Source organism: Neltuma alba, unplaced genomic scaffold (genome assembly GCF_004799145.2).
Source record: "Neltuma alba isolate B1F8T4 unplaced genomic scaffold, ASM479914v2 tig00001780_pilon, whole genome shotgun sequence".
In the NCBI taxonomy this organism is placed as follows: domain Eukaryota; kingdom Viridiplantae; phylum Streptophyta; class Magnoliopsida; order Fabales; family Fabaceae; genus Neltuma; species Neltuma alba.
Genome location: NW_021632611.1, coordinates 3,766 through 26,133, shown reverse-complemented (window position 1 = coordinate 26,133; position 22,368 = coordinate 3,766). Strand labels below are relative to the sequence as shown.

Below are 22,368 nucleotides of genomic sequence, written 5' to 3'. Positions count from 1 at the left end.
TACATCTCTCGAACAGTAGCATTCTAAAGTTGATAGGTAACAATGCATTTTTCAGTTGCAGTAATTATGCAGGCTGTGTTCTTTATCATATCGGAACAATTGCATGTCGACAAAAATATGAAATTTTCTCAGAGACAGAGACCAAGTGCCTACATTTCTAAATTAAGGGAAACAGTTTCGAAGGCCGTATCGCTGCATGATTGCACTAGTGCTGTCATCGGGATGTGTAGGCTGGATAGTGCATGTGTGAGCCAGCCTTTTGCTTCTCTTTTGTTAATGCTCTGTTTGTCTAATATTAATTAATCCATCCCATGGAATAGTCTTCTCCTTTTGCTTCTATATCTCTGGACACTTTATTTTCTGAAACTATATATATCATCATATTTGGTAGAGATGGCTTAAGAAGTACTACTTTCAGTTGTAATTATATGACTTCATTTGTAGTTTACGGACGTAAATCTCTATGATTCTCATCCTCATACTCTTTAACCAGATCCTATATTGTGTTCATTAATAAAATATTTACTTGTGAGCAGTGAAATAATTATCAGGAAATAAGTGAATTTATTGTTAAAAAATGTTTCGGCCCGGTGTGCCACCCATCCTCTGTTTTTACGCATATCTCCCCTCCTGAACAGAGCGAATCCTATACATTCCGCCATTGCAGTAGAGACTCCCAGAACTAGGCTCATATTGTCACTCTTTTTACTTTATGGTGCCAAAAAAATCAAAAACAAAACCTATCCTTCAAATAAAAGCCTTAATCAACAAATTTCTTGCCAATCTAGGCAACTACAAAGTCTCTGTTTATTATCTTTTCTCTTCCCCCTTTATTCTGCCGAAGCGGAGTTTGATAAAAATCCATAGACAGTCAAGTCAAATGCTTTGAGAGATTACAACAACGTACAGTACGTAAACAATTTAACCCCGTGAACCGTACGGAGGTTTCGTGGAAAACCTAAAGAGCATGTAATGTCTGTAAGGCTTTTGCGGGGTGACAATTGTTGAAGGGAAATTAGGATGATTCACAGAATCAGGGAAGGCTTGAGTCTCCAAACACAAGGCTGCATGAGGCTCATACACATACCCACCTTTTCCCTTCACATCCTTCACATAATTCCCAGTATAGAACTGCAAGCCAGGAGCGTTCGTAGAAAGCTCCATAACCCTCCCAGACTCGTGATCCTGCACTATTGCCGCCAGCTTCAATTTCTTGCCATATTCACCGTCAAGCACGTAGTTCATGTCATAGCCTTTGGTTTTAGGAAGCTGCTTGATTCTACTTCCAACAGTGCGGGGTTTAAGGAAATCATACGGGGTTCCTCTGACTGACTGAAATTTTCCAGTGGGAATGAGTTGGGAATTAACAGGTGTGATCTTGGATCCGAAGATCTGAACCACCTCGCTCAGAATATTACCACTGTTGTGGCCACCGAGGTTCCAATACGCGTGGTTGGCTAAGTTCACAGGAGTGGGCTTGTTCAGAGCTTTTGCTTTCATGATTATAGCCAGCTCGTTTTTCCCAACTAGATGGTAGCCCACCGTGGCTACGAGGTCGCCGGGAAACCCTGAAACACAAACCATGGCAATTCCATTTTATTAGATTGTCATGAATACTCTATATCAGAGAAATTTGAACTGTGAAGATCGTCTGCTTTACCTTGTTCACCATTGGAGCTTCTGTAAGTGAAGACAATATGAGGATGATGACCTTCTTTTTGGTAGCTTCTCACCTTCCAAGCAACATCACTGAATCCTCTGGATCCACCTAATCATTGGCAGGGTGAGAAAATTTTAACGTAGAAAATGTGTGTTCAGTTAGTTGAGGAATTAAAATCCGATAATAAAAGTGTACCATGAAGTGTATTGTTTCCTTCATTTGCGACCAGTTTGTAATGGAGTCCGTTGAGAGTAAACTGAGCCCCTCCAATTCTATTAGCAACCCGACCAACCGTGGCACCGAAATATGTTGAATCATTCTGCCGATGTAGTTACTCGATTTCGTTAAACTCTCTAATATATAAAAGGAAAAATAGCAAAAAATGGCTGCCAAAATAGAAAAATTACACAAAGAGACTGTTATAAAAATTTATTGTCAAAACCCTATTAATATTGTCGTGGGTCTTTATTTATAATTTTTTTATTTCAAAGGTTTTTTTTGCCATTTTTCCTATAATTTTTTATTATTTCAAAAAGAAACTAAAAATTTAAAAAAAAAAACTTAGAATCAATGAATCTCTAGGAAACATGGCCCTGATTCACTGGAAAGAAGGGGGAAAAAGCCCAAACATCAAAGTCATCAATGATTCCCTGCGGTCCTTCCTGGGACGCGTGCCTTGTGTTTTTGAGGTATTACGTCCCCAGTTCCTACCCACACAATTCATAGGGGAATACAGCCCCCTTGATAATGACTAAATGACTAATAAAATTAGTTAAGTTAATCAGCCCATAACCTGGTTTAGTCAATTCAAAGCAAGCCAGTGGCGCTGAAAAGTAAGTAATTAGCAGCAATTGCTTGAATTGTAGTTAAGCAAGTAACGTCAATAGATACGTCAAAGGGGAAGCCTCCAAGACACGTGCTTTGGAAAATTATCAATTTCCAAGCGTCAAAGTTCAAAGCTAATATGAGACTTTTCTGGTTTATTTATTAGGACGAATCGTCAAGGCCATCTTTATCACATATACTTGTGATAAAAACGTCAAAGTTATCCTCATCCATCCCATCTGGATCCACGACTATAATAATAAACAGTAGTTGGCTTTCTGATGATTTAAGAAGATTAAGTTTGAATTATTGAGGGAAGATGCGGATCTCAGGACGCAAGTCGGGAGTGATAGCTCATAGTCAAAACATTTGAAAAACAAGACACCAGAGAACGGCATAATTGTACTCTAATCTTAGCCGTAACATATTTGCCCTAACTCTCATTCGTCTGCAGAAAGAGTTGTATGAACCAGTCCAATTTGAGGAAAAAAAACAAAGCAGAAGCAGATCATATATCGGAAATCTGGGGAAATTAATTACTTTCAACTCAACATTGTTAAAAAGGAGCACGAAGGACTCACAAAGTAATCTTTGATTGAATCATATCCCAGAACGACATCGCCCAGCTTTCCTGATCAAACAAATTATTCACAGACCGATTGAAGATTTAGATAAATATCCAGAAATAAGAACTACTAAGAACAACAAAAAAACGGTAATCAGAGGCATGTGGATATGTAGAGTTATGTACCATTCTTATCAGGAAGAACAAGAGAAATTATTGAAGCACCCCAGTTGGAGACCTTCAAGGAGATGTCACCTTTCTTGAGCTCAAACGCTCCAACATTTTGCTTCTTATCATAGCCAAACACAAACCCAGAAGCAGCCAAGAGGAGAAAACAGAGAACCAGAAAGCTCTTGGCCATTTTCTGATGCAGTAATATCATGTATCAAGCAAGAAAAAGCAGACAAGGTTGCGCGAATGCAGCTCAAGTGAAGAGAAGAGAAAAGCAGAGAGATGAGGAAAGGGAAAGCTTGGAAGTTGGAAATAGAGCAGAATGCAAATGTGCAAGGTTCTGCTCTTTGTGGATTGAAGGCGATGTGCCTCTATTATAGTGAAGGGACCAAACGCCATATGCGGCATAGGTTTGATTATTTTATTATATTTTTGCCATATACATGTGTGTGTGGTCCTACCTAATTGAACTGGACTCCCATTTGATGTTTTTAAAATCTGTTTTCGATTCGAACACCGTTGTGTTAAACCCTTTTAATTATGCATGCACGGGTAAAACCAACATCATTGAGTTGATAAAAATTTGACTTTGACATCTTTTTAAGAAATTAATTGATAGATAGAAACTAGAGTTTTATGGCACACATAAATCTCAAATAAGGGACTTATTCTCCTAAATAAAAGGGGAAGCTGCGAGATTTTTTTTTTTAGTGTTATGTTTTACGCAGATGAAAAACACTAAATTATTATATTTAGCAAATTCACGAGACTTATTTATAAATAAATCCCTTATTTAGGATCTATCCATAATTTTTATTTTTTTAAAATAATGTTTGGACTAATTAATGTTATAATCCAAGTTAACCAGCTCAATAATAGAGGATTTTGAATTCTCTATTTTACGGTCGATTGAGTATTTACAATAATCCAAGTCCTCCAACTCTCTGGTTTAATTTTCCATATTCATAATGAAGGTTCATTATTATAGATAACTTGCACTCAATGTAACTGACGGTGTTACTAAACGGTTCCCCGTTTATTGCTGCACTGAGATGGGCTGCGTTTACTAATTAATACAGCCCTTTCACATGGGTTTTCTGACTCTGTGTCTCTGTCTATTGATTTTAATTTTAATTGCTTACTTAGCCAAATGCTATTTCAATACTTTTTAAATTGAATATAACATAGACAAGAAGAATCTAGAAATTTTAGCTCAATAATTAAATAAAAATGGTAATAACTTGTGGCAAAAGACTTGGGGGGGGGGAGGTTTGGCCGCCCGAGGGCATATGTTTGTTTGACTTTTGAAGTATTGAACCTATAATTGGTTGGGATAATGATGATTTATAAAAGCCCGTGAACATTGTTTGAGGGGGGAAAAAAAAGGGATTAACTGATTGGTGTGTTGTTATTTTCTTCTCATATTTGGAAGTATTTATCAAAATGTGTCTCATGGAAAAAAGCTCATGTAGGCTGCTTGCCCACTGTGAGGCACTGGAGATGGAACCTATGAACTGTGAAGCACGTTGTTTGGTAGTGCCATTGGACTCATTAACCTTGAAAGTAAAGTGACAGATATTTTTGCTAAAAAAAGTGCCCAAATGGTTCTTGATTTGGATTTTCATGATGTCATTTTTGAGCCCCTTTAGTAGTGTTTTGCTTTGTGCAGTTATTACTTTTTGGAGCCACTGTGGTATTTTCTAGGCATCGCGTTCCAAGGCTTGAATTCACTGGAATATGTGCAATACACAGACGGAGGAAGCATAACGCATCCATGGTCTGTGTCTCCCGTGACAGAAGCTTGGGATTTACACCTACATGCAAACAGGGAGGCAACTTCAAGATTCTGACTAACCCCATGGTACTCTCTTCTTCTTCTTCTTCTTCTTCTGGATTAAACGCCATTTTTATTGCGAAAGTTTAAAGAGCTGTAGGTAGTTGGAAAGGTTAAACAACTGTAAACTAATCCACATCTTTCCTTTCACAAAAACCTGTTATAATAACGAAGTGAAGTCTGAGCGGAAAAAAAATCATGACAAACCGAGGTTTGTACTCAATTCATGCCTGTTGAGAGTAAGAACAAAAGCCGTCTTCGTAAGTCCCTGCGCTGCATATGTTTCAAATAATAGAGTAGCAACAATATCAGAGAGAGGAGAAAAGGCTATAAAGTAGCAGCATAATAGAAATAAGAAAGTATAGAACATGGAGAGAAGAGAAGAAAATCCACAGCCACAATGCAGTGCAGTGAGCTGCTTTATTCTCTTCTAACTCTAAAACCGAAAAGCAACTGACATTTTTGACGTGGACTTCGATTCATTGATGATGGCATATATGGATCTCTGCCACATTTGCTATACATAAAAGCCCATCCTCACCATCCACCAATAAATATCAAGTATTACCAACCCCATATTTATTTGGATGTATTCTATTCTATGGTGTTATGTCAGGTAACACTGATTGCTAAAAGTTTTGGGCAGTCGAGCTGCAAAAAACCTAACAAAATATCCAGCCATTAGTACAGGCTTATGGAGCTTAAACCAGGGACGAACACAAAAAGTTAAAGTGTTGTTAAGAAGTTTATCAGAGGGGGGCTGGAGGGAAAAAAGGTGTCATTAAGAAAGGAACGTTCAATGCGCAGGGAAGCCCACTGCAAACAGAAGAGCCATGACATGGCATTAGTGTTTGCAGCCTATGATTAGTGATCTGAATTCAAAGTCCTAAGTCGGAATGGAATAACGCGTCTTTGAAGTTTGATGATCCTCGTTGGGGGACCATCTTAACTAGTTTGCAAGTGCCGAAGAGTAATCCCAAGTTTGTGTTGGAAAACTGATAACTCGATCCAATAATAGTTAAGTATTACTACCAGCACAACCATATGCACGCACGGAACCCGTCCCTCTATTTTTCATAAATAGCGTTATTTTCAAAATAATTTATAATTCCGCCCTTCCTAAAATTCTTGAAATTTGCCAGTTTTCTTTAATGATTTAAAACTTTAAACATATGCTCTTAAAGAGAATTACTTCGTATATAAACAAGAAAAGTAAATTTTCTCAGATGAATAGAATAGATAAAACTTTTTTATAGATTTTTTATCACTACTATTTAAAATAGTTAATTTATCATCTAATCCCATATCATTTTTCCTAACAAAATTCCTTTCCTTTCTATAATTTTGTTAGCCATAGTTTACTCCGTCAAAACAAAGCTCCATATTATTAGATTTATTTATTTATTATCATTATTACAGGTGACAACATGCAAGATCAAACCTCCACCACCGAGAAGTGAAAGCCATTAAAGCCTTGCGACCTTTCGCCACATCAATAGATTTTATGATATAAGAGTATGTTTTAAGAATAAGATACCAGTAACAAGAGACTTTGTTAATAATTTATAGATCAATTTGATTGCAGATATTTACATCAAACTTCTTTCCACAGACACGTATGCTTCGCAGCATGTCGTCGCTTATTTGTCAATCACATTGGATTTCATGTTAAAATTCACTAGAAATATATGATTTTATGTTGAGCACATTTGGTAAACCGCCAAAATTCAATACTACCCCCTCTTCTAGATATAAAAGTTTGTAGCGCAATTTACACTTTAAACTAACTCTTACATTTAAGATCTCACTATAAAATAGTATGACTTTGAAAACATGCTTGCCAAAGCCAAAACCATGATTTTGATAGGTAACAAGGAATGCTTCCTCCAAAGAGATGGTTTTGACTTGGAAAAATACATTTGTAAACATGTCCTAAATATTAGGTATGTTTTCTATAGATTTTGAGCTCTGTATTTCATGAAGGGAAGCTTCCCCTTCATGACGATCACATGCAAAATTTCAAAGTGCATAGAGTCATCGTTTTGCCCAAATATATACCACCTTGCTCGATAATACATCAATTGCTTTCAGCTTTGAATCATCAGATATTTAATATGAAATGACCTGCCACGTCTAACAAAACGATGCTCTACCGGACAACTAACTCAATGACCCTCCATTCCAATTTCAACTACCTGTGCAGAATCACTTTCTCTGTCTCTGTTTCGATATGTACATGTTAACTGTAGACCTGCTCAATAATGAAAGGGAAAAACCCACAAAAGTACGAGAACAAAGATGAAGGCGACAAGGTCAGTTGCTGGACAGAATGTCAGCATCCAGCCAACAACTTTGCTAGATGAGCTCAGCGACAGAGACAGTAACATCAGCTTACTCCGCAATCTTCGGGCCTCTGTACGTTGCCCCGACCACAACTATATCCTTAAGGTTCTCTCTCTCTCTCAGCCATTCATAGCCTTTCCTTTCTTCTTCTGGTACGGCATTTCCATTCACTGAAGTTTCAAAAAGGTTCCATTTATAGTATGCAAGAGAAATATAACTAAACACAAGAATTATGATTATGAGTGAAAAAATTTTGCACTCATTAACATAAGGTGTTGGAGGGCACCATTACCTGAGAAGTGAGAAAGAGGGTAATTGACGTAGTAGGTACAGTGTCTGCCATCAGGATCTGAATAAGGAGGACCAAGAACATCAAGAAATGCACAAGCTGTAACAGCCGTGAAGCGATGCATGTTGCCTCCATCAGCAGGATAAAGGATGGAGGGGTTGCAAGGAGCAGCGAAATCAGCATCAACCTTGACTTTAGCCAACCGCACCTCTGAACTCTTGACTGCATCATTCGAATATGCAAATTATATTCTTTTGTTGCTTACTCTTATAAGAAGAGAAGGATAACCTACGAGAAACAAATTTTGAACTGAAAGACAATAACTATTACTGGACAATCTTCACCTAACAGGAGATATGTCTATATCTATCCATACATATTGTGAATCACCTTCAACATTGTTTTAACCTCAAAGCCAAAGGAGAAATTGTACTAGACTATTATAAACAAGTAGTACTAAAATAGTGCAAAATTAAAAAGAAAAAGAGAAAATACTCACTTTCGGTTGGTTTGAGAATGGTGGGGGTGTCTCTAGGATAGTCAGCCACCCAGTCGTACGATTTGATGTGCATTGTCCCAAAAAGAAGTTTACTGAAAACCGTCATTCCAGGATGATTATGAAGAGGAATAACACCCGAAGGTGGCAAGCAAAATATTCCCATCTGCAATAAACACAGAGATGCTCAAACACAGTCACCATCAACAATATAGCAGGTTTCTCAGGCGTAATTCATCCTTCAAGCAGTTTGGGCAAGCAAAAAAAATACCGAGAAATTTTCACACTCATAGATATGGAGGTATGTGATTCTTGGGGTTTTATGAGCAGCGTTCCTCCGGAAATATGGCATTTCAGGTTTCAAGCCGACATCTTCTAGTTTTATTGCGTCTGCACAGAGGAGGCCTCAATTAGTTGCTCTGCACAGTATATGAAAGGCAGAAAAACAAATAAAATGTGAAAAAGACAGCTAGTAGCAGAATCCTTAGCATTATTGACAAATAACCCTTTTTATCTGGCTTTTCGGGATTTGCAACACAAGCTCTTTAGGCTCATCAAACCAAACAATCCCCAATTTGGGATATAACATATCCAAACTATCCCTACGGGCTTTTTTATTTTCCAACGCCTGGATGAAAGACACGGGAGAAGAAGAGAGAAGCATAAATAAGTTGCTAAATCGCTTAAATTCAGGATGACATTTGACTAAACCCTAAATGTAACACAACTGAGTATTCTATGCTCTTTTTTCTTTTCTCTCTCTCTCTCTGTTTTTTTTTTTGCCTGAATCCTATGCTTGGCCTCTCCGTCATATCAGAACTCGGACTTGACATTACATTGTAACCTGAAACCAGCAATGTAATGGCTCTTGAGTTGGGGAAACAATAAGCACATATCAACAAGCATTATTTCTTTCTTTCTTTCTTTGTTTTTTTCCTGTTTTGTTTGATTCGATGGTAGAACACCTGCAGAATAGATATAAATTAATACATGCATGTATCACACAAAACCATGTCCCCACCCCCAAGGTCGAAAACATAATCAGGATACATTGGAGCACGCAGCCCACCACTGGTGCCACCACGAATAATTTAATGAATGTCAGAAACGGCACAAAAGCGAAATTGGATTAGTAGTACCACATATTTATATTTATAATAACCATATAAATTGAAATGAGATACAATGACTCAGCTTTTTAGCTGAACCTTCCAGGAATACCAAGTTCCATGAACAAACAAGATAGTTAATAATTCCGAGAAAAAGGGAAAATTCAATGTCTCAACTATCTTCCCACAGCAACATTAAAAATAAAAAAAATAGCAGGAAAAATTACATTCCCTTTCGAAATAAATTTCATATCAGAAGCAAGCAAGGTCGCGAAAACTGCCGGACGGTAGTAGAAAGTATAAAGTATATGCAAACAAGTCGGCAAGTATGATTGATTAGACCACAAACCTATAACAGCTCGAAGCTTTTCAATGTCCTGAGGAGGCGGAACGATCCCAGTCCCACCAGAGGCAAATACTTGCCGGCAAGTCTCAAATAGTCTCTGAACCGGCGACATCTTCTTCTGACGCCGCCGGTTCTTCCTTGATTTACCATTGAGATTCGTCTCTTTTGGTATTTCAAAGAAGTCTTTGCTCTTTCTACCAGCCAAAGTCCCCTCAATCCCCATTCAGTTTAATTCAGCAGAAAGTCAAGTTATTAATAAGAGAAAAACACTACGATCACGGTGTAGTACTAAAAACAGAGCTCAATCACGAAATGCCTCCAAGGGACCCGACAGAATTCGTTTTCCGTAAATGGGTATTGTCCAAGAAAATCCCTAAACGCGAGAAACAACGTCCCGAAAAACAAAATGCACCAGAGGAGAAAAAAAAAACCGAAAAAAAAAGGAAAAAGAGGAAGAACAGAGGAAAATGGTGGGATGATGATACGGGATACGAATTCTGGGAAGGTCGCGTAGTTATGGAGAGTTGAAGTGGGGAGAGAAATGCGAAAAATGGGATTAACAGAGGACGGATGAGAGAAAAGAGGAATAGAAGGAGGAGTAGGGTTGGGTGAAAGATAAATGGAAATGGTTTATGCAAAACTGAAAACCAGGGGCTGCGCCTGGAATTCCAGTGGGCTGTTTCAACAGCAGATTTTCCTCAGATGCATCTACTCCTCTTTTCCTTATTTTACTTTTTTGCCCCTCTTCATGCTCATGCGCCACGTTACTCTGTATGATTTGAGAAAATTATATACAGGGATCCAAATTTAATACTATAAGTTTTAAAGATACGTATCCTAAATTGTTTTTTCCCCGACGAAGATACATATCCTAAGTACTCCTTTGTCAACACTAAATATAAAATTTATTTTATAAAATAAATTTTATATTTAAAACTAAAAAATAATAGTTGGGTTTTAATTTTTCTTGTAGTCCATGTCCTCGCATTAAGTGTTTGTTAACTAAACAAGGCTCATATTTTATAGGTTTTAATTTAGAAAAGTTTTCTTAATATAAAAATGGTATGAGTACATGTAATACTAGTATTATATTTCAATGGCAAAAAAAATACTAGCATTGTATTCCTATTTAAAAGGAAGATTTGTCTCTTTATTTTTAATTTAATTTGCTTTTTAACTTCATAATGTACAAGTAAAATTTAATGATTTAACATTTATAAATCAAATTTTCATATTTACAAGTCAGATATTATCAAGAGAATTGGATGCCATCCAGATTTTAGGATAAACTTAGAGAACATCGTAGGAGAGTAAGCAAATTGAAAATTTTAAGTAGGCGTGTTAATTATCTTTTTAATTTTTTTGCCCCCGGTGTTAAATTTTTTCATTTTAAACATAATAGGATGACTTTTTTGTAATAAAATTAAACTATAAGTTAAATCAGTGAATATCTTAGGGGAGCGTGAAAAAAAAATCCACATTTTATTGGTTAATTTGAAGAATTTAATGTTAAGCACACATGGTCAAATAGCTAAATTGTATAATCCTCTGTCACAACTCACAGGTCGGTCTGGACTTTAATGCGGATATATACATACGACAATTAATGCCTTACCAGTACATTGACTTTTATAAACAGAAAGAAGACTTTTGCAATTATTATAATATAATGATCGAAAGTTTCAAATGAAATTGTAAATTTACATTAAAAATTATACGTGTGTGTAGTTTATTAACTAGAAGAATATGCTCAGCAATATCTCATAAAAAATGTTGTTCTCGATATATTTCAGGTTTGATGCAACAGGGTGAGTTTTTTTAATATTGCTTCTAATTTTAATTATAAAATTTTATTTATAATATTTATAAATAAAATCTTATAATTAGAAATTCAGTAAAAAAAATTAACACGTTCGATAATTTTCCGGATATCAGAACATCAGGTGCATCGTTCTTCACGTACCCTGTCATAATAAAACAAAAACGAATAAAGGAGTTCAACGAATCAGCATTGTGGAGCAGACATCATGCACTTGAAAATGATTTTTAAAAGAAAATTGAAAAAGTTAGAAACGGTGTGTTTAATACTAATTTTCATTAATTATGACCACTGCTTTGGTTGATCCTTCTCCCCACCGCCGGTCAAATCCCACAGACATAAGCCCAAAAGCTGATTCACTGTTGCTATTATTATTGATTCATGATAATGATTCGAAACGGAAAGGACGAAGAAGGGCTCTATATTTATATACTATTATTATTTTATATATAAAAGCTCCATCAAACTTTTTACAGAAAAGGATTTTTACTAATTTATATTAAAAAAACAGTTATGCTTAACATTAAAATTAGATTGTAAAATATATCAAAACAGGTGATAAAATGGAAGAGAATATACTAACAAACTATTAGTTAAAATAGTAAACAGTATCGTTTTATAAGAAAGAAAATATAAATTCGAATCCCGAAGAATGCATTGTTAAAAGAGTTTTAACTTAACGCAGCAGATATTAGTTTCAATATGAATCATATAATACTAACTATACATACACTGCAATCATAGATGGAGATATTACTATGGAAACTACTTTCTTACTTATTAATGAATTACTAGTAATATATTATAATTAATGGATTTCCAAACTCACATTAAATGGGTGTTTGGATAAAACCAGACCATGGTTTGGAAAATAGCTTCTGAAGAAATGATTTTTGGAAGAATAGATTTTATGAAAAAGTAATTCTGATAAAGTGAAAATTTTTGGATAGTTGTTATCAGACACATTTTTTATACGTGCAAATTACTAAAAAAACATAGGTTAATATAATAATTATATAAAAAATAGATTTTATAATATATTTTAATTTGAACAAATAAAATTGTTAATAATATATTTTTTACCAACATGATTAATAATATATAAGATAATATAATTAATAAATAATTAGTATGTGTACATATATTTATATAATATAAGATTAAATATGTTTATAAAAAAATAATTGAAAGGTGTTAAAGTCATATTGTCATTTAGATCTACTCTAATAGGCACAATTATACTTTTCAATTTAAACCAGAAGTATAATAGATTCACTTTTTCTGAAACTATAGTTTTGAGTCTAAAACCACGGTTTTAGCCCAAAATTATAGTTTGTTAATTTTTTCACCTTTTTAGCAAATTTGAAACCTAAATCATGATTTAGCTTCCAAAACTATGGTTTCCTGTATTGCCTAGACAGGTCCTAAAAGAAACAAAAGAACAGAAATACAAAAGCTGCCGTTGAGAGTTGAGATAGAAGAAGCAAAAGGTCCCACACAAAAAAAGAAGAAAGAAAAAGAAGAGATTGAAAAAGTAAAAGCCACTATTCTGCGAGAGATGGGGAAATTATGAAGTGAAACGAAGGGGATGCATCCATTTCCCCCTAATCATTGTCCTCCGTTGACGAATGACGAGCAAGGATGCATGCTCTCTGACTCAAATGCTCTTCAATCATTGTGATCTCAAACCATATGCCACTTAATGCATTTCTTCTCGTATTTGGATTAACTTATTTTAATACCTAAATATAAGGATTAGTTTATAACGCAGCATTTTTGAGCTATAACTGTTAAATATGTAAGAAGAATTTTATATTGTGTAAAATAGCTTTTTTAAGTAGTTATGAGAGTTTATTAAACTACTCCTATAAAATTAAGTTCAGAAAATATTTTCATTTATATTATATTTTATGACTTTTTAAGATTTTTAACTCAGTATTATTTTGCAAATCTTTCAATATATATAAAATTGTATTTTTTGTACTGGTATCCTATTTTATTCGAAGCGCATATCACCCTAATTTCAAACGATTCCCTACATAAGTAGGGACGGGATGCTATAGTTAAACAAGAATTTAAAACCGTAAATTAACTCACATTGATATTATTAAATCATGTTTATAACGATTTTGAATTTTCGAAGTCATTAAGCCAACTTAAACTCATATATATATGGAACAAGAACGGAGAATTATATTGAAGAAGTTAACTTTTCACAAATGATCACGTATATTCACGTTGCTCTTTCATCAATATATTATTCAGTTAAACCCTTTCTTTCCATTTTCTTTGTGCGTGTGTATAAAAATTTAACTCGGCATATGTCAATTAATTGGCAATTCTATGAAATGTTAGACTAAGTTTTAACCCAGAAAAAGGAGAAAAGAAATCTCAAAGTGGCCAAACATCCCCCAGCTCACTTTGGGTCCATTTGTAAGGATCATATTGACAAATAAAGTTAAAATCAGAGGCGAATTGTCAAATGCGCAGCTTAATTAGCGAGGGTAAATCCAGATTAATTAAGGATATGGGAACAAGGATTAGCAGGGTAATATTGAGATAGTAGAAGGGCGAATCTGAGAACTCGTGATGTTAGCTTTTTCAGCCCAAACAAAAAACATATATAGTGACAAGTTGAGCTGAACGGCTGGCCAGCTTTTCAAAAATAGACACCGTTTTCTCTCGCTACTTGAGGTAAGCTAGCTAGAGAATCTTTCTTGCCAACTTGAGAAGTGAAACAAATACAGGATATGCATGTCATTTGGGTCAATTTGTTGGGGTAAGCTTTTTTTTTTTTTTTTTAGCGTTCAATATTTGAGTTAGTCAGTCAGAAACCCATATATTGCATGGAGTCTCGAGAAATGACTAATATTAAATCACAAAATTATCTCTCAACTTGATGCATCATGCGTGTTTAATAATGCGAGTGATTATTAGATACTACCTCCGGTTCTTAATATAAAACTCTGTTTGACTTTTATGTTGGTCCTAAATATAAGACCTCAATCTATTTTGTCTCTCACATTTACTCAATTTTTTCCGAGATAGTCCTTTTAATAATTATAATTCTAGCCAACATATTTGATTAGTAAGGATATTTTAGGAAAGACAACACTTGTTTATTACAAATAACTAACTAACTTCTTTCTTTAATTTTTTTAAATTAGTCAACTGACTCTTATAATTAGGACCAGAGTAGTACTTCACCTCTCTTTCACACACTCCTCATATGGGAACTAAATCTAACTCATGGAAGGGGCACGCAAACGCCTGTTGCTATCACACTAATTTATACTAATTTAACTGTGTACGCATGCATCATTTTTACTTTCAGACAACACTACGCACACATATATGAGTTACTTAATGCAGGTGATATGCAAGTACTACTCCGTTGCTTAATATATAAGAACCAGTTTGGATGTTGAATTTCATCTTAAATATAATACCTCAATTCATTTTGCTGTTTTTTTTTTAAATATCTCTATTGATTTTTAGGGGTTTCCATCAAGGGACAATTTTAATCATTCGATACATATGATTGAAGAGAATAGTTTATAAAGACCAACACACATTTGTAACAAGTAACTAAGTTATTAACTAATCTTTTTAATATTTTCAAATTAGTCATATAACTTTTATAGTTTTGATCCTTAATATAAAAGCTAGTTGATGGTTAAATTTGGCCCTAAATATAAAATTTTAACTCACTTTATCTTTCTATTTTTTCAAAATATCTATTGATTAAGAGGATCTCACTAAAAAGAGTTTCAATGCACATAATTGAAGAAGAGTTTATGAAAATCATCACTCATTTGTGACAAATAACTAACTTAACTAATTTTTTAAATATTTTTAAATTAATTATCTAACTATTATATTAAATATGAGAAGTAGTATTATTTTAGTCCACGTAGTATTTTATAATTTTAGTCTACGTAGAGTTTGGCGCACATTTTTTGTTTCACTCGTGGGTCTTGGTCTGGGCACAACTTGGTCCAGGCTAAGGCCACTATCATAATAAACTCTTCTCTCAAAATTACAAGACTTGGCCCACCCAACTTGATCTGGTTGTTTGACCCCACAAAAAAAAAACACTTGATCTGGTTGCATTATTCGGTGGGATTGGAGCAGACCAAACCCAAAAGCTGATGATAATTAAAAATAACTCTAGCATTTTCGCATTTATTCATTTTTTGATTACTTGATTTAATTTTCTACCCCACAAAACTTGATATTTTCATTTTCACGTGTGTTTCTGCCAACTTTTGTTGTTGTTATATGTTGTCTGTATGCGTTCCCCCATTTCTGTGGGCTAGATCTTGCGAACTGCGAGGGTTGATTATGGATATAAAACCAGCCCTATAATTCAAAAACCGAGAGTAACATGCCCCATAATCGAGGGAAGAAGTGATTTATAGGGGGTGATCCCTCATTTTCTCTCAGGCGCACAAAACCATGGTTTTACATATTAAATTATAGACGATCTCTTATTTTTCCGTGATCAGTGACTAGTAATTACTAAGAGAGAAGTGTCCGAGCTGCACTGCCATGTGATTTGGCTTATGCGTTTTCGACAGGTTTAAAGTAGGATCCATTTAATACAAAGTATTAAAAATGAGAGATGAAGATTAGGATTACAATTGAAAAAAATCATTAAAATTTTTTAGCATAAATAATTACTTGTTATATGGGATTAGACAAAGTCATAAAAGTAGGATTGAGGAACACCATCTCCCCCTATAATATTTCCTAATATCACATATATGATTTTATCTAATCCTACATAACAAACAATCTCTCATACTAAATACTTTTTAATATATTTTCTTAATCTTACTTTCAATTTGTAGCCCTTATTTTTAATGTTTAGTGCGAACCTAGAGCTAAATGTGTTGAGGAGACCCCCAAACGATTTCACGTCTGTCTATCTGTTTGTGTTTTTGTGGGCGAAAACACACAAAAACAGAGTACAAACTCCAAATACGAGGGGTAGCCATTCCTTTCGAAACAGATCAGATTACGCATTGTGTACGATGATTGGGCTACGCTGCAGTTTGCAAAACATCTGGCTACTAGTTTTATGTTGAAAAGGGCCACATCAATTAATAATAATTTGGATATTACCACTACATCTAGTTAATAAATTTGAGTAAATTAAAAAAATTAGTTAAATTAATTATTTATAATAAATATGTGTTGTCTTTCTTAAAATATTTTTGTTAATCAAATGTAGTGGATAGAATTACTGTTATTACAAAGACTATCTTAAAAAAAAATAGATAAATATGAGAGATAAAATAAATTAGGATCTTATATTTATGATCAAAATAAAAATTAAGAGAAAATTAATCTTTTGATCCCCATATTTTTAGCTCAGCTATGATTCAGTCTCTTGTTATAACTCAGTCCCCGTAGTTTTTAAGTTATAATGACTTGGCCCTTGAAAACTCGTCCACGTGGTAGAATAAAAGTTGAGATGGCATCTTAATAAGCCATATCAGATTCTCAACTGGAAAACGAGGGAGGGAGAGAGGGAGATGCGTTGAAGAGTAGGTCGTCTTCTTCCCTTGAACCGGAGCATGCCGATATTGGTCTGAAATAAAAATTCATCACTGTCGTCTTCACTGAGGGAGGATCATTCTCTGGTGTATTCTTCTCCTCTGACCAAGGTGCGACAACGTTAGGAGAGAGGAGACGCCGAGACTGCTTCTGGAGCTGAATGGGAGTAGAAGTAGAGCCAGAGAGAGACTCGTTGAAGGTAACTTGGTTTATTTATGACCAATGCATTTTGGTTCAATGTTGGTAATTTTCCACCAAATACAAACCCTCTGGGCAGCCATGTATGCAATATATGAGAGGCATATCCTTGAATGAACACATGATGTGGCTGATTGATTCCACGAACGCTGAGGGTAAGTTTCGCACCTCCGTTTAAATATTATATAGATAGATTTTGTTGTTAATTTTATGATAATGAAGAGAAGAATGGTAGCTCAGCCCCTGCAGCTCAGTGAAGACGACAGTGATGAATTTTTATTTCAGACTAGCATCGGCGAGCTCTGGTTCAAGGGAAGAAGACGACCTCCTCTTCAACGTGGCCCCCTCTCTCCCTCCCTCGTTTTCCAGTTGAGAATCTGATATGGCTTATTAAGATGCCATCTCAACTTTTATTCTGTCACGTGGATGGGTTTTCAAGGACTCACCCTATTTTAGCTATTTCAAGGTCTGAGTCATCACAGTTTGAAAACAGGACTGAGTCAGTGAGTTAAATTTGAGGGACTTCACAATCGAGTTAAAGGTATGGGGACCAAAAGATTAATATTCTCGTTTATATTTTACGTATAATACTCTAATCTAGTTTATTTTATATTTATTCATGTTTTTTTAATAGTTCTCATAGTGATTGTATATGTTACATAATTTTTATTATAATGCACATACTTAATAAGAATATTTTATGAAAAACAACGCTTATTTATTATAAATAACTAATTTAGTTAAAAAGTATTTGGAATTCTTAAAAAATATTTTTATACAAATTAAGATAAAAATCTTCTCACATACTTACTTCATACAATCATTTTCAAAATTATTGTTTCGTTTCTACCCAGACACTTTCTAATTTTCTTAATATCTAATTCTTATGTTAAAAATCGAGCTAATATATAAATTTTGAAGTTTAGATCTGAAGTCATCCGACGCAAAAATCTGATCTGGGAAGCAACATATTTTTTTTCCAAAAAAAGTAGAAGGAGCGGCGATTCATTATCAAATTAACTTCACTCTTTTGATTATAGCAATGATTATAGCAATGACTATGCACATGGATGAGATTGGGGTGTTTGGATAGAAACCAAACCATGATTTCAGAAGTGCTTTTACTGTTTACGAAGTAAATATGTGGAGGAGTTTTCTTCGTTTTGCGGAAAAGTGTTTCTGAAACCATGGTTTTCATATTGCTAAACATCCTATTAAATCTCTCACATGGATTATCCATCCGTTCCCGTTGGATCATCACAGGAGCTTTGGACCCAATGGGCTTTCCCTTTTGACTTATTGGGTCCCAATGATACGTCGTAGCCTCAAAGTCAAGCCCAATAATCAATAAGTTATCCGATTAAGGGGGCAAAAAAATAAAAAAAGAAATTTATTTTATTTTCGTCGCTTTTTGCGTTCGTCTTCTTCCTCGAGGGCCTTCTCGTTTGCGATCCCCTTGCTTGATTACTTCCATCAATTTCTGCAATTCGACTCAGATCTGCCCCCAGCTGGTCCCGCAATCGCCTTACGAAGATGTACGGCTTTGAAGCTCTTACTTTCAACATTCATGGAGGTTACCTGGAGGCTATCGTGCGAGGGCACCGTGCTGGGTTGCTGACAGCCGCTGATTACAACAACTTGTGTCAATGTGAAACCCTTGAAGATATCAAGATGCACCTTTCTGCTACTGAGTATGGTCCTTACCTGCAGAATGGTGCGTTTGAGGATTGAATTTAAATTGTTGTCCCCCCATCGCAATTTTAAGTTTTTGTTTCTTTAATTTTCTTCCACTTCAAATAAATCGAAAGTGGAACTAAGTGAATTAAATTTCAAATTAGAAAGTTGGTTTCTTTAACATTTTTTTTTAATTTCAAGTTAATATAGCTATTTAGTTAAGATATTGATGATTCTCGTTCCGCCTTATGTTTACTTGGCTAACCCCCCCTCTTTTTGTTATGGTGAATTTCTGTCTTTTATCCTCTTCATCAGTTCTAGAGATCTGCATGGAGTAAATGTTCTTTCTGCAACCTCAATAATGACATCACGAGATCATTCATGCTGATGGATGCTTTTTGCGCAACTTCGCTGAGAACTTATAATTTTATGTATCTGAGATTTTGAGCTATAATTTCCATGGACTCCGTTCCTTTTTGTGCTGTTGAGGGAAGACTTGTGTCCTTAGCTTAGCGGGTGCTTTTGTTTACATTGTTTCTCTTGCTTGGTGCATCTTGATGAGAAAAACATGTACTCGTTTGTACGGGATGGCAGATAAGACGTCGCTCATTTGATAAAGTGATTGAATAGAAATTAAACTGTCTGATCCTAGTTTTGACACTCTCATCAATTGCGACCTTATCTATTTTTCTGCTTAGCGTTTTCTATTCTATTAAAGTATTCAAGAGCTTAAAACCTTTGTTTATGTTGATGATTTACCTTTTACAGAGCCTTCTCCATTGCACACAACAACAATTGTGGAGAAATGTACACTTAAACTGGTGGATGACTATAAGCACATGTTATGCCAAGCCACAGAACCCTTGTCCACCTTTTTGGAGTATATCACGTACGTCAACTTCAATTTCCTTCCCGACCTCTTATATTCACTTTTTTTTTTTTTCTCCATTGTAATTCTTCTGAATCTAAGATGATTTGTGTGATGATACGAAATCATGGAAACCTTAATTCCTCAGGAACCCTGGCCACGATTTTTGGAAACTTACTCAGATCTTTTGCGGAAAATTTGATTCTAATCAGACTGGGGTTGGGTTGATAGATTTTATGCTGCATGTCCTTTCCATTTAAGAAATCTTTAACCTGGACAAAGCAGGAAAAAAGGGGAAAACGGACACCAATACGCTCTCTTTTTTATTCCTGCAGTTATGGTCACATGATAGACAACGTTGTTTTGATTGTTACTGGCACGTTGCATGAACGAGATGTTCAAGAATTATTAGAGAAATGTCATCCACTGGGCATGTTTGACAGGTATATTAATTTCAATATTTAGTTTGGTAGGATAACTGTGTAAGTACTCATAATTTTAATTATGCTTTGGTTCTCTCCAGCATTGCTAGTCTAGCAGTTGCTCAGAATATGCGGGAGCTTTACAGGCTGGTACTTGTGGACACTCCCCTTGCTCCGTACTTCTCCGACTGCATTACATCAGAGGTTAATCTTCCTACCTAAATTCTTATTGCTCTTAAATTTCTCCAGAGAATTTAGGTCCACAATCAGCGTGTTCAGCTTAAGATATTCGGTGCTATGGGCCTATGGAAAAACTGGGAACAATGTACTTCTAAATCTCCTTCTTCACATCTCATATGTTACTTGTGCACTCTTTCTTTCTAGGACCTGGATGATATGAACATTGAAATAATGAGGAACACTCTTTATAAGGCATATCTTGAAGACTTTTACAAATTTTGTCAGGTGAGTGCCCAAGAGTTTTATCCCATCTTCTATGCATGTGTTCCCTCTTTTCCAATTTTTTGGTGGTTTTATAAATTTCAATGTTGTACTTGGATAGAAACTCGGTGGTGCCACAGCTGAAATCATGTCTGACCTTCTAGCTTTTGAGGCTGATAGAAGGGCTGTGAATATTACCATAAATAGGTAATTGAAGTTAGGTTTTTGCATATTTGTCACTTTAGATATTTTTATAACTGATCTTGATGTTTTCCACTTTTCACTGATGGCAGCATCGGTACTGAACTCACCAGAGATGATCGTAGGAAATTGTACTCTAATTTTGGTTTGTTGTAAGTTCTGATCTAATTTTGTTATTGAAAATGGAAGCATATGTGTTGCTTTGGAATGATTTTTTGGCAATGGCTGACTTAATCAGGTACCCTTATGGTCACGAGGAGCTTGCTGTCTGTGAAGACATTGACCAGGTATATTTTGCTTCTCAACTGTGTGATGGTTTGAGTAGTTTCATTGGTGGATTTAAGTGGATTGTTCTACGATGTGATTTTTTCTTTTCCATTTGTAATTTGCACTTGATTTTTGCCGTTGATTTCACAGGCTTCTTTTATGGTTAACTCTTACCTTCTTTCTGTATCTATTATTTGTATTGCCGATCACTGTAATGGTGGGCTGGAGACACTTATATTTCTACTTGACGGCTTTAATTATTATGCTGCTTTGGGCCTGAGATCCCAGTTTTGGTTGCTGGTGTAGGTTCGCGCAGTGATGGAAAAATATCCCCCTTATCAGTCTATCTTTGCTAAATTGTCATATGGAGAGAGCCAGATGCTTGATAAGGCATTCTATGAGGAGGAGGTGAAGAGGCTTTGCTTAGCGTTTGAGCAACAGGTTTGTATCTTACTTTTTATGTGAGTACTGGTTTTTCAGGCTTCACTAGGGCATTAGCAAGTATAGGAATAGCCAATGGATCTTTATAGGTCTTGAAGGAATGATTTCACCTCTCTGGTTATATCCTACTCTTTTCTGAACTTCCCTGTTTTGTCTATTTGGCAGTTCCATTATGCTGTTTTTTTCGCATATATGAGGTTAAGAGAGCAGGAGATTCGGAACCTAATGTGGATTTCAGAATGCGTTGCTCAAAATCAAAAGTCCAGAGTACATGACAGTGTTGTCTTCATATTTTAGCCGGAATATGCCAAATTGGAAATTTTATGTTTAGTGCATAATTGACTGTAAATTATTGTTGATGTTCTTCATCTCTCTTGCCAATGGGATGCAGCTTGCTGTTGAGAAGCCTGTTTACCAAATAAGTATAATTCTATAGCGATCCTTTTCTATCTGAAGTGAAGGGAACATTATTGTATTTTGATATTGTCAAGTATGTTAAGAGTTTTGAGAATACTAAATTTGTATGTTGATTTACAATAAACAGTTACTGGAAATAAAGGTTCTGAAATTCTGGTTATTTATCAACGGTCAGTCTGGGGTTAATTGATACTGAGATGACATACAAAACAAGCTAATACAATCTAGAAGGCAGGATGTAGGCCTAAGCATCCCTGTGACACAGGGTGCTTGAGCTATTGGTTGTGATTTATTTATGCCCAGCACGGTGCCGTCTTGTGAGTGTTGCTGCATTAGAGCATTAACATCTTGTGATGGCCGAATGGTGCTAATGGTAAATTTTTTAATCAAGTGAAGAGGGGTATCAAAGGAAGCTTCCCC

At 35.3% G+C, this 22,368-nt stretch overlaps 4 protein-coding genes across 6 annotated transcripts; 1 reads left to right on the top strand and 3 right to left on the bottom strand.

Moving 5' to 3' along the window:
• Positions 1-746: 746 nt before the first annotated feature.
• Positions 747-7,121, bottom strand: LOC114711420 (aldose 1-epimerase-like). 2 transcript variants are annotated; one of them, XM_028895830.1, is made up of 6 exons: positions 7,117-7,121; positions 3,237-3,414; positions 3,067-3,116; positions 1,856-1,979; positions 1,661-1,768; positions 747-1,568 (listed from the first exon to the last, which is right to left on the bottom strand). In XM_028895830.1, exons 2-6 carry the CDS (start codon positions 3,409-3,411, stop codon positions 922-924), a joined length of 1,104 nt encoding a protein of 367 aa, XP_028751663.1. In that variant the 5' UTR covers positions 3,412-3,414; positions 7,117-7,121; the 3' UTR covers positions 747-921. The 2 variants fall into 2 exon arrangements, with proteins under 2 accessions (XP_028751663.1, XP_028751654.1); XM_028895821.1 differs by lacking the exon at positions 7,117-7,121 and having other exon boundaries at positions 3,237-3,455.
• LOC114711436 (plant cysteine oxidase 2) lies at positions 6,986-8,392 on the bottom strand. The gene is made up of 3 exons (XM_028895842.1): positions 8,187-8,392; positions 7,691-7,909; positions 6,986-7,568 (listed from the first exon to the last, which is right to left on the bottom strand). Exons 1-3 carry the CDS (start codon positions 8,347-8,349, stop codon positions 7,447-7,449), a joined length of 504 nt encoding a protein of 167 aa, XP_028751675.1. The 5' UTR covers positions 8,350-8,392; the 3' UTR covers positions 6,986-7,446.
• A 17-nt stretch (positions 8,393-8,409) lies between these two features.
• On the bottom strand, positions 8,410-10,233 carry LOC114711445 (plant cysteine oxidase 2-like). Its single transcript, XM_028895854.1, has 2 exons — positions 9,642-10,233; positions 8,410-8,573 (listed from the first exon to the last, which is right to left on the bottom strand). Exons 1-2 carry the CDS (start codon positions 9,859-9,861, stop codon positions 8,425-8,427), a joined length of 369 nt encoding a protein of 122 aa, XP_028751687.1. The 5' UTR covers positions 9,862-10,233; the 3' UTR covers positions 8,410-8,424.
• Positions 10,234-18,637: 8,404 nt separating this feature from the next.
• On the top strand, positions 18,638-21,980 carry LOC114711407 (V-type proton ATPase subunit d2-like). 2 transcript variants are annotated; one of them, XM_028895810.1, is made up of 10 exons: positions 18,638-18,931; positions 19,660-19,780; positions 20,095-20,202; positions 20,283-20,385; positions 20,566-20,646; positions 20,744-20,829; positions 20,916-20,975; positions 21,062-21,110; positions 21,397-21,551; positions 21,697-21,980. In XM_028895810.1, exons 1-10 carry the CDS (start codon positions 18,751-18,753, stop codon positions 21,725-21,727), a joined length of 975 nt encoding a protein of 324 aa, XP_028751643.1. In that variant the 5' UTR covers positions 18,638-18,750; the 3' UTR covers positions 21,728-21,980. The 2 variants fall into 2 exon arrangements, with proteins under 2 accessions (XP_028751643.1, XP_028751634.1); XM_028895801.1 differs by having other exon boundaries at positions 18,640-18,931; positions 21,397-21,531.
• Positions 21,981-22,368: the final 388 nt, after the last annotated feature.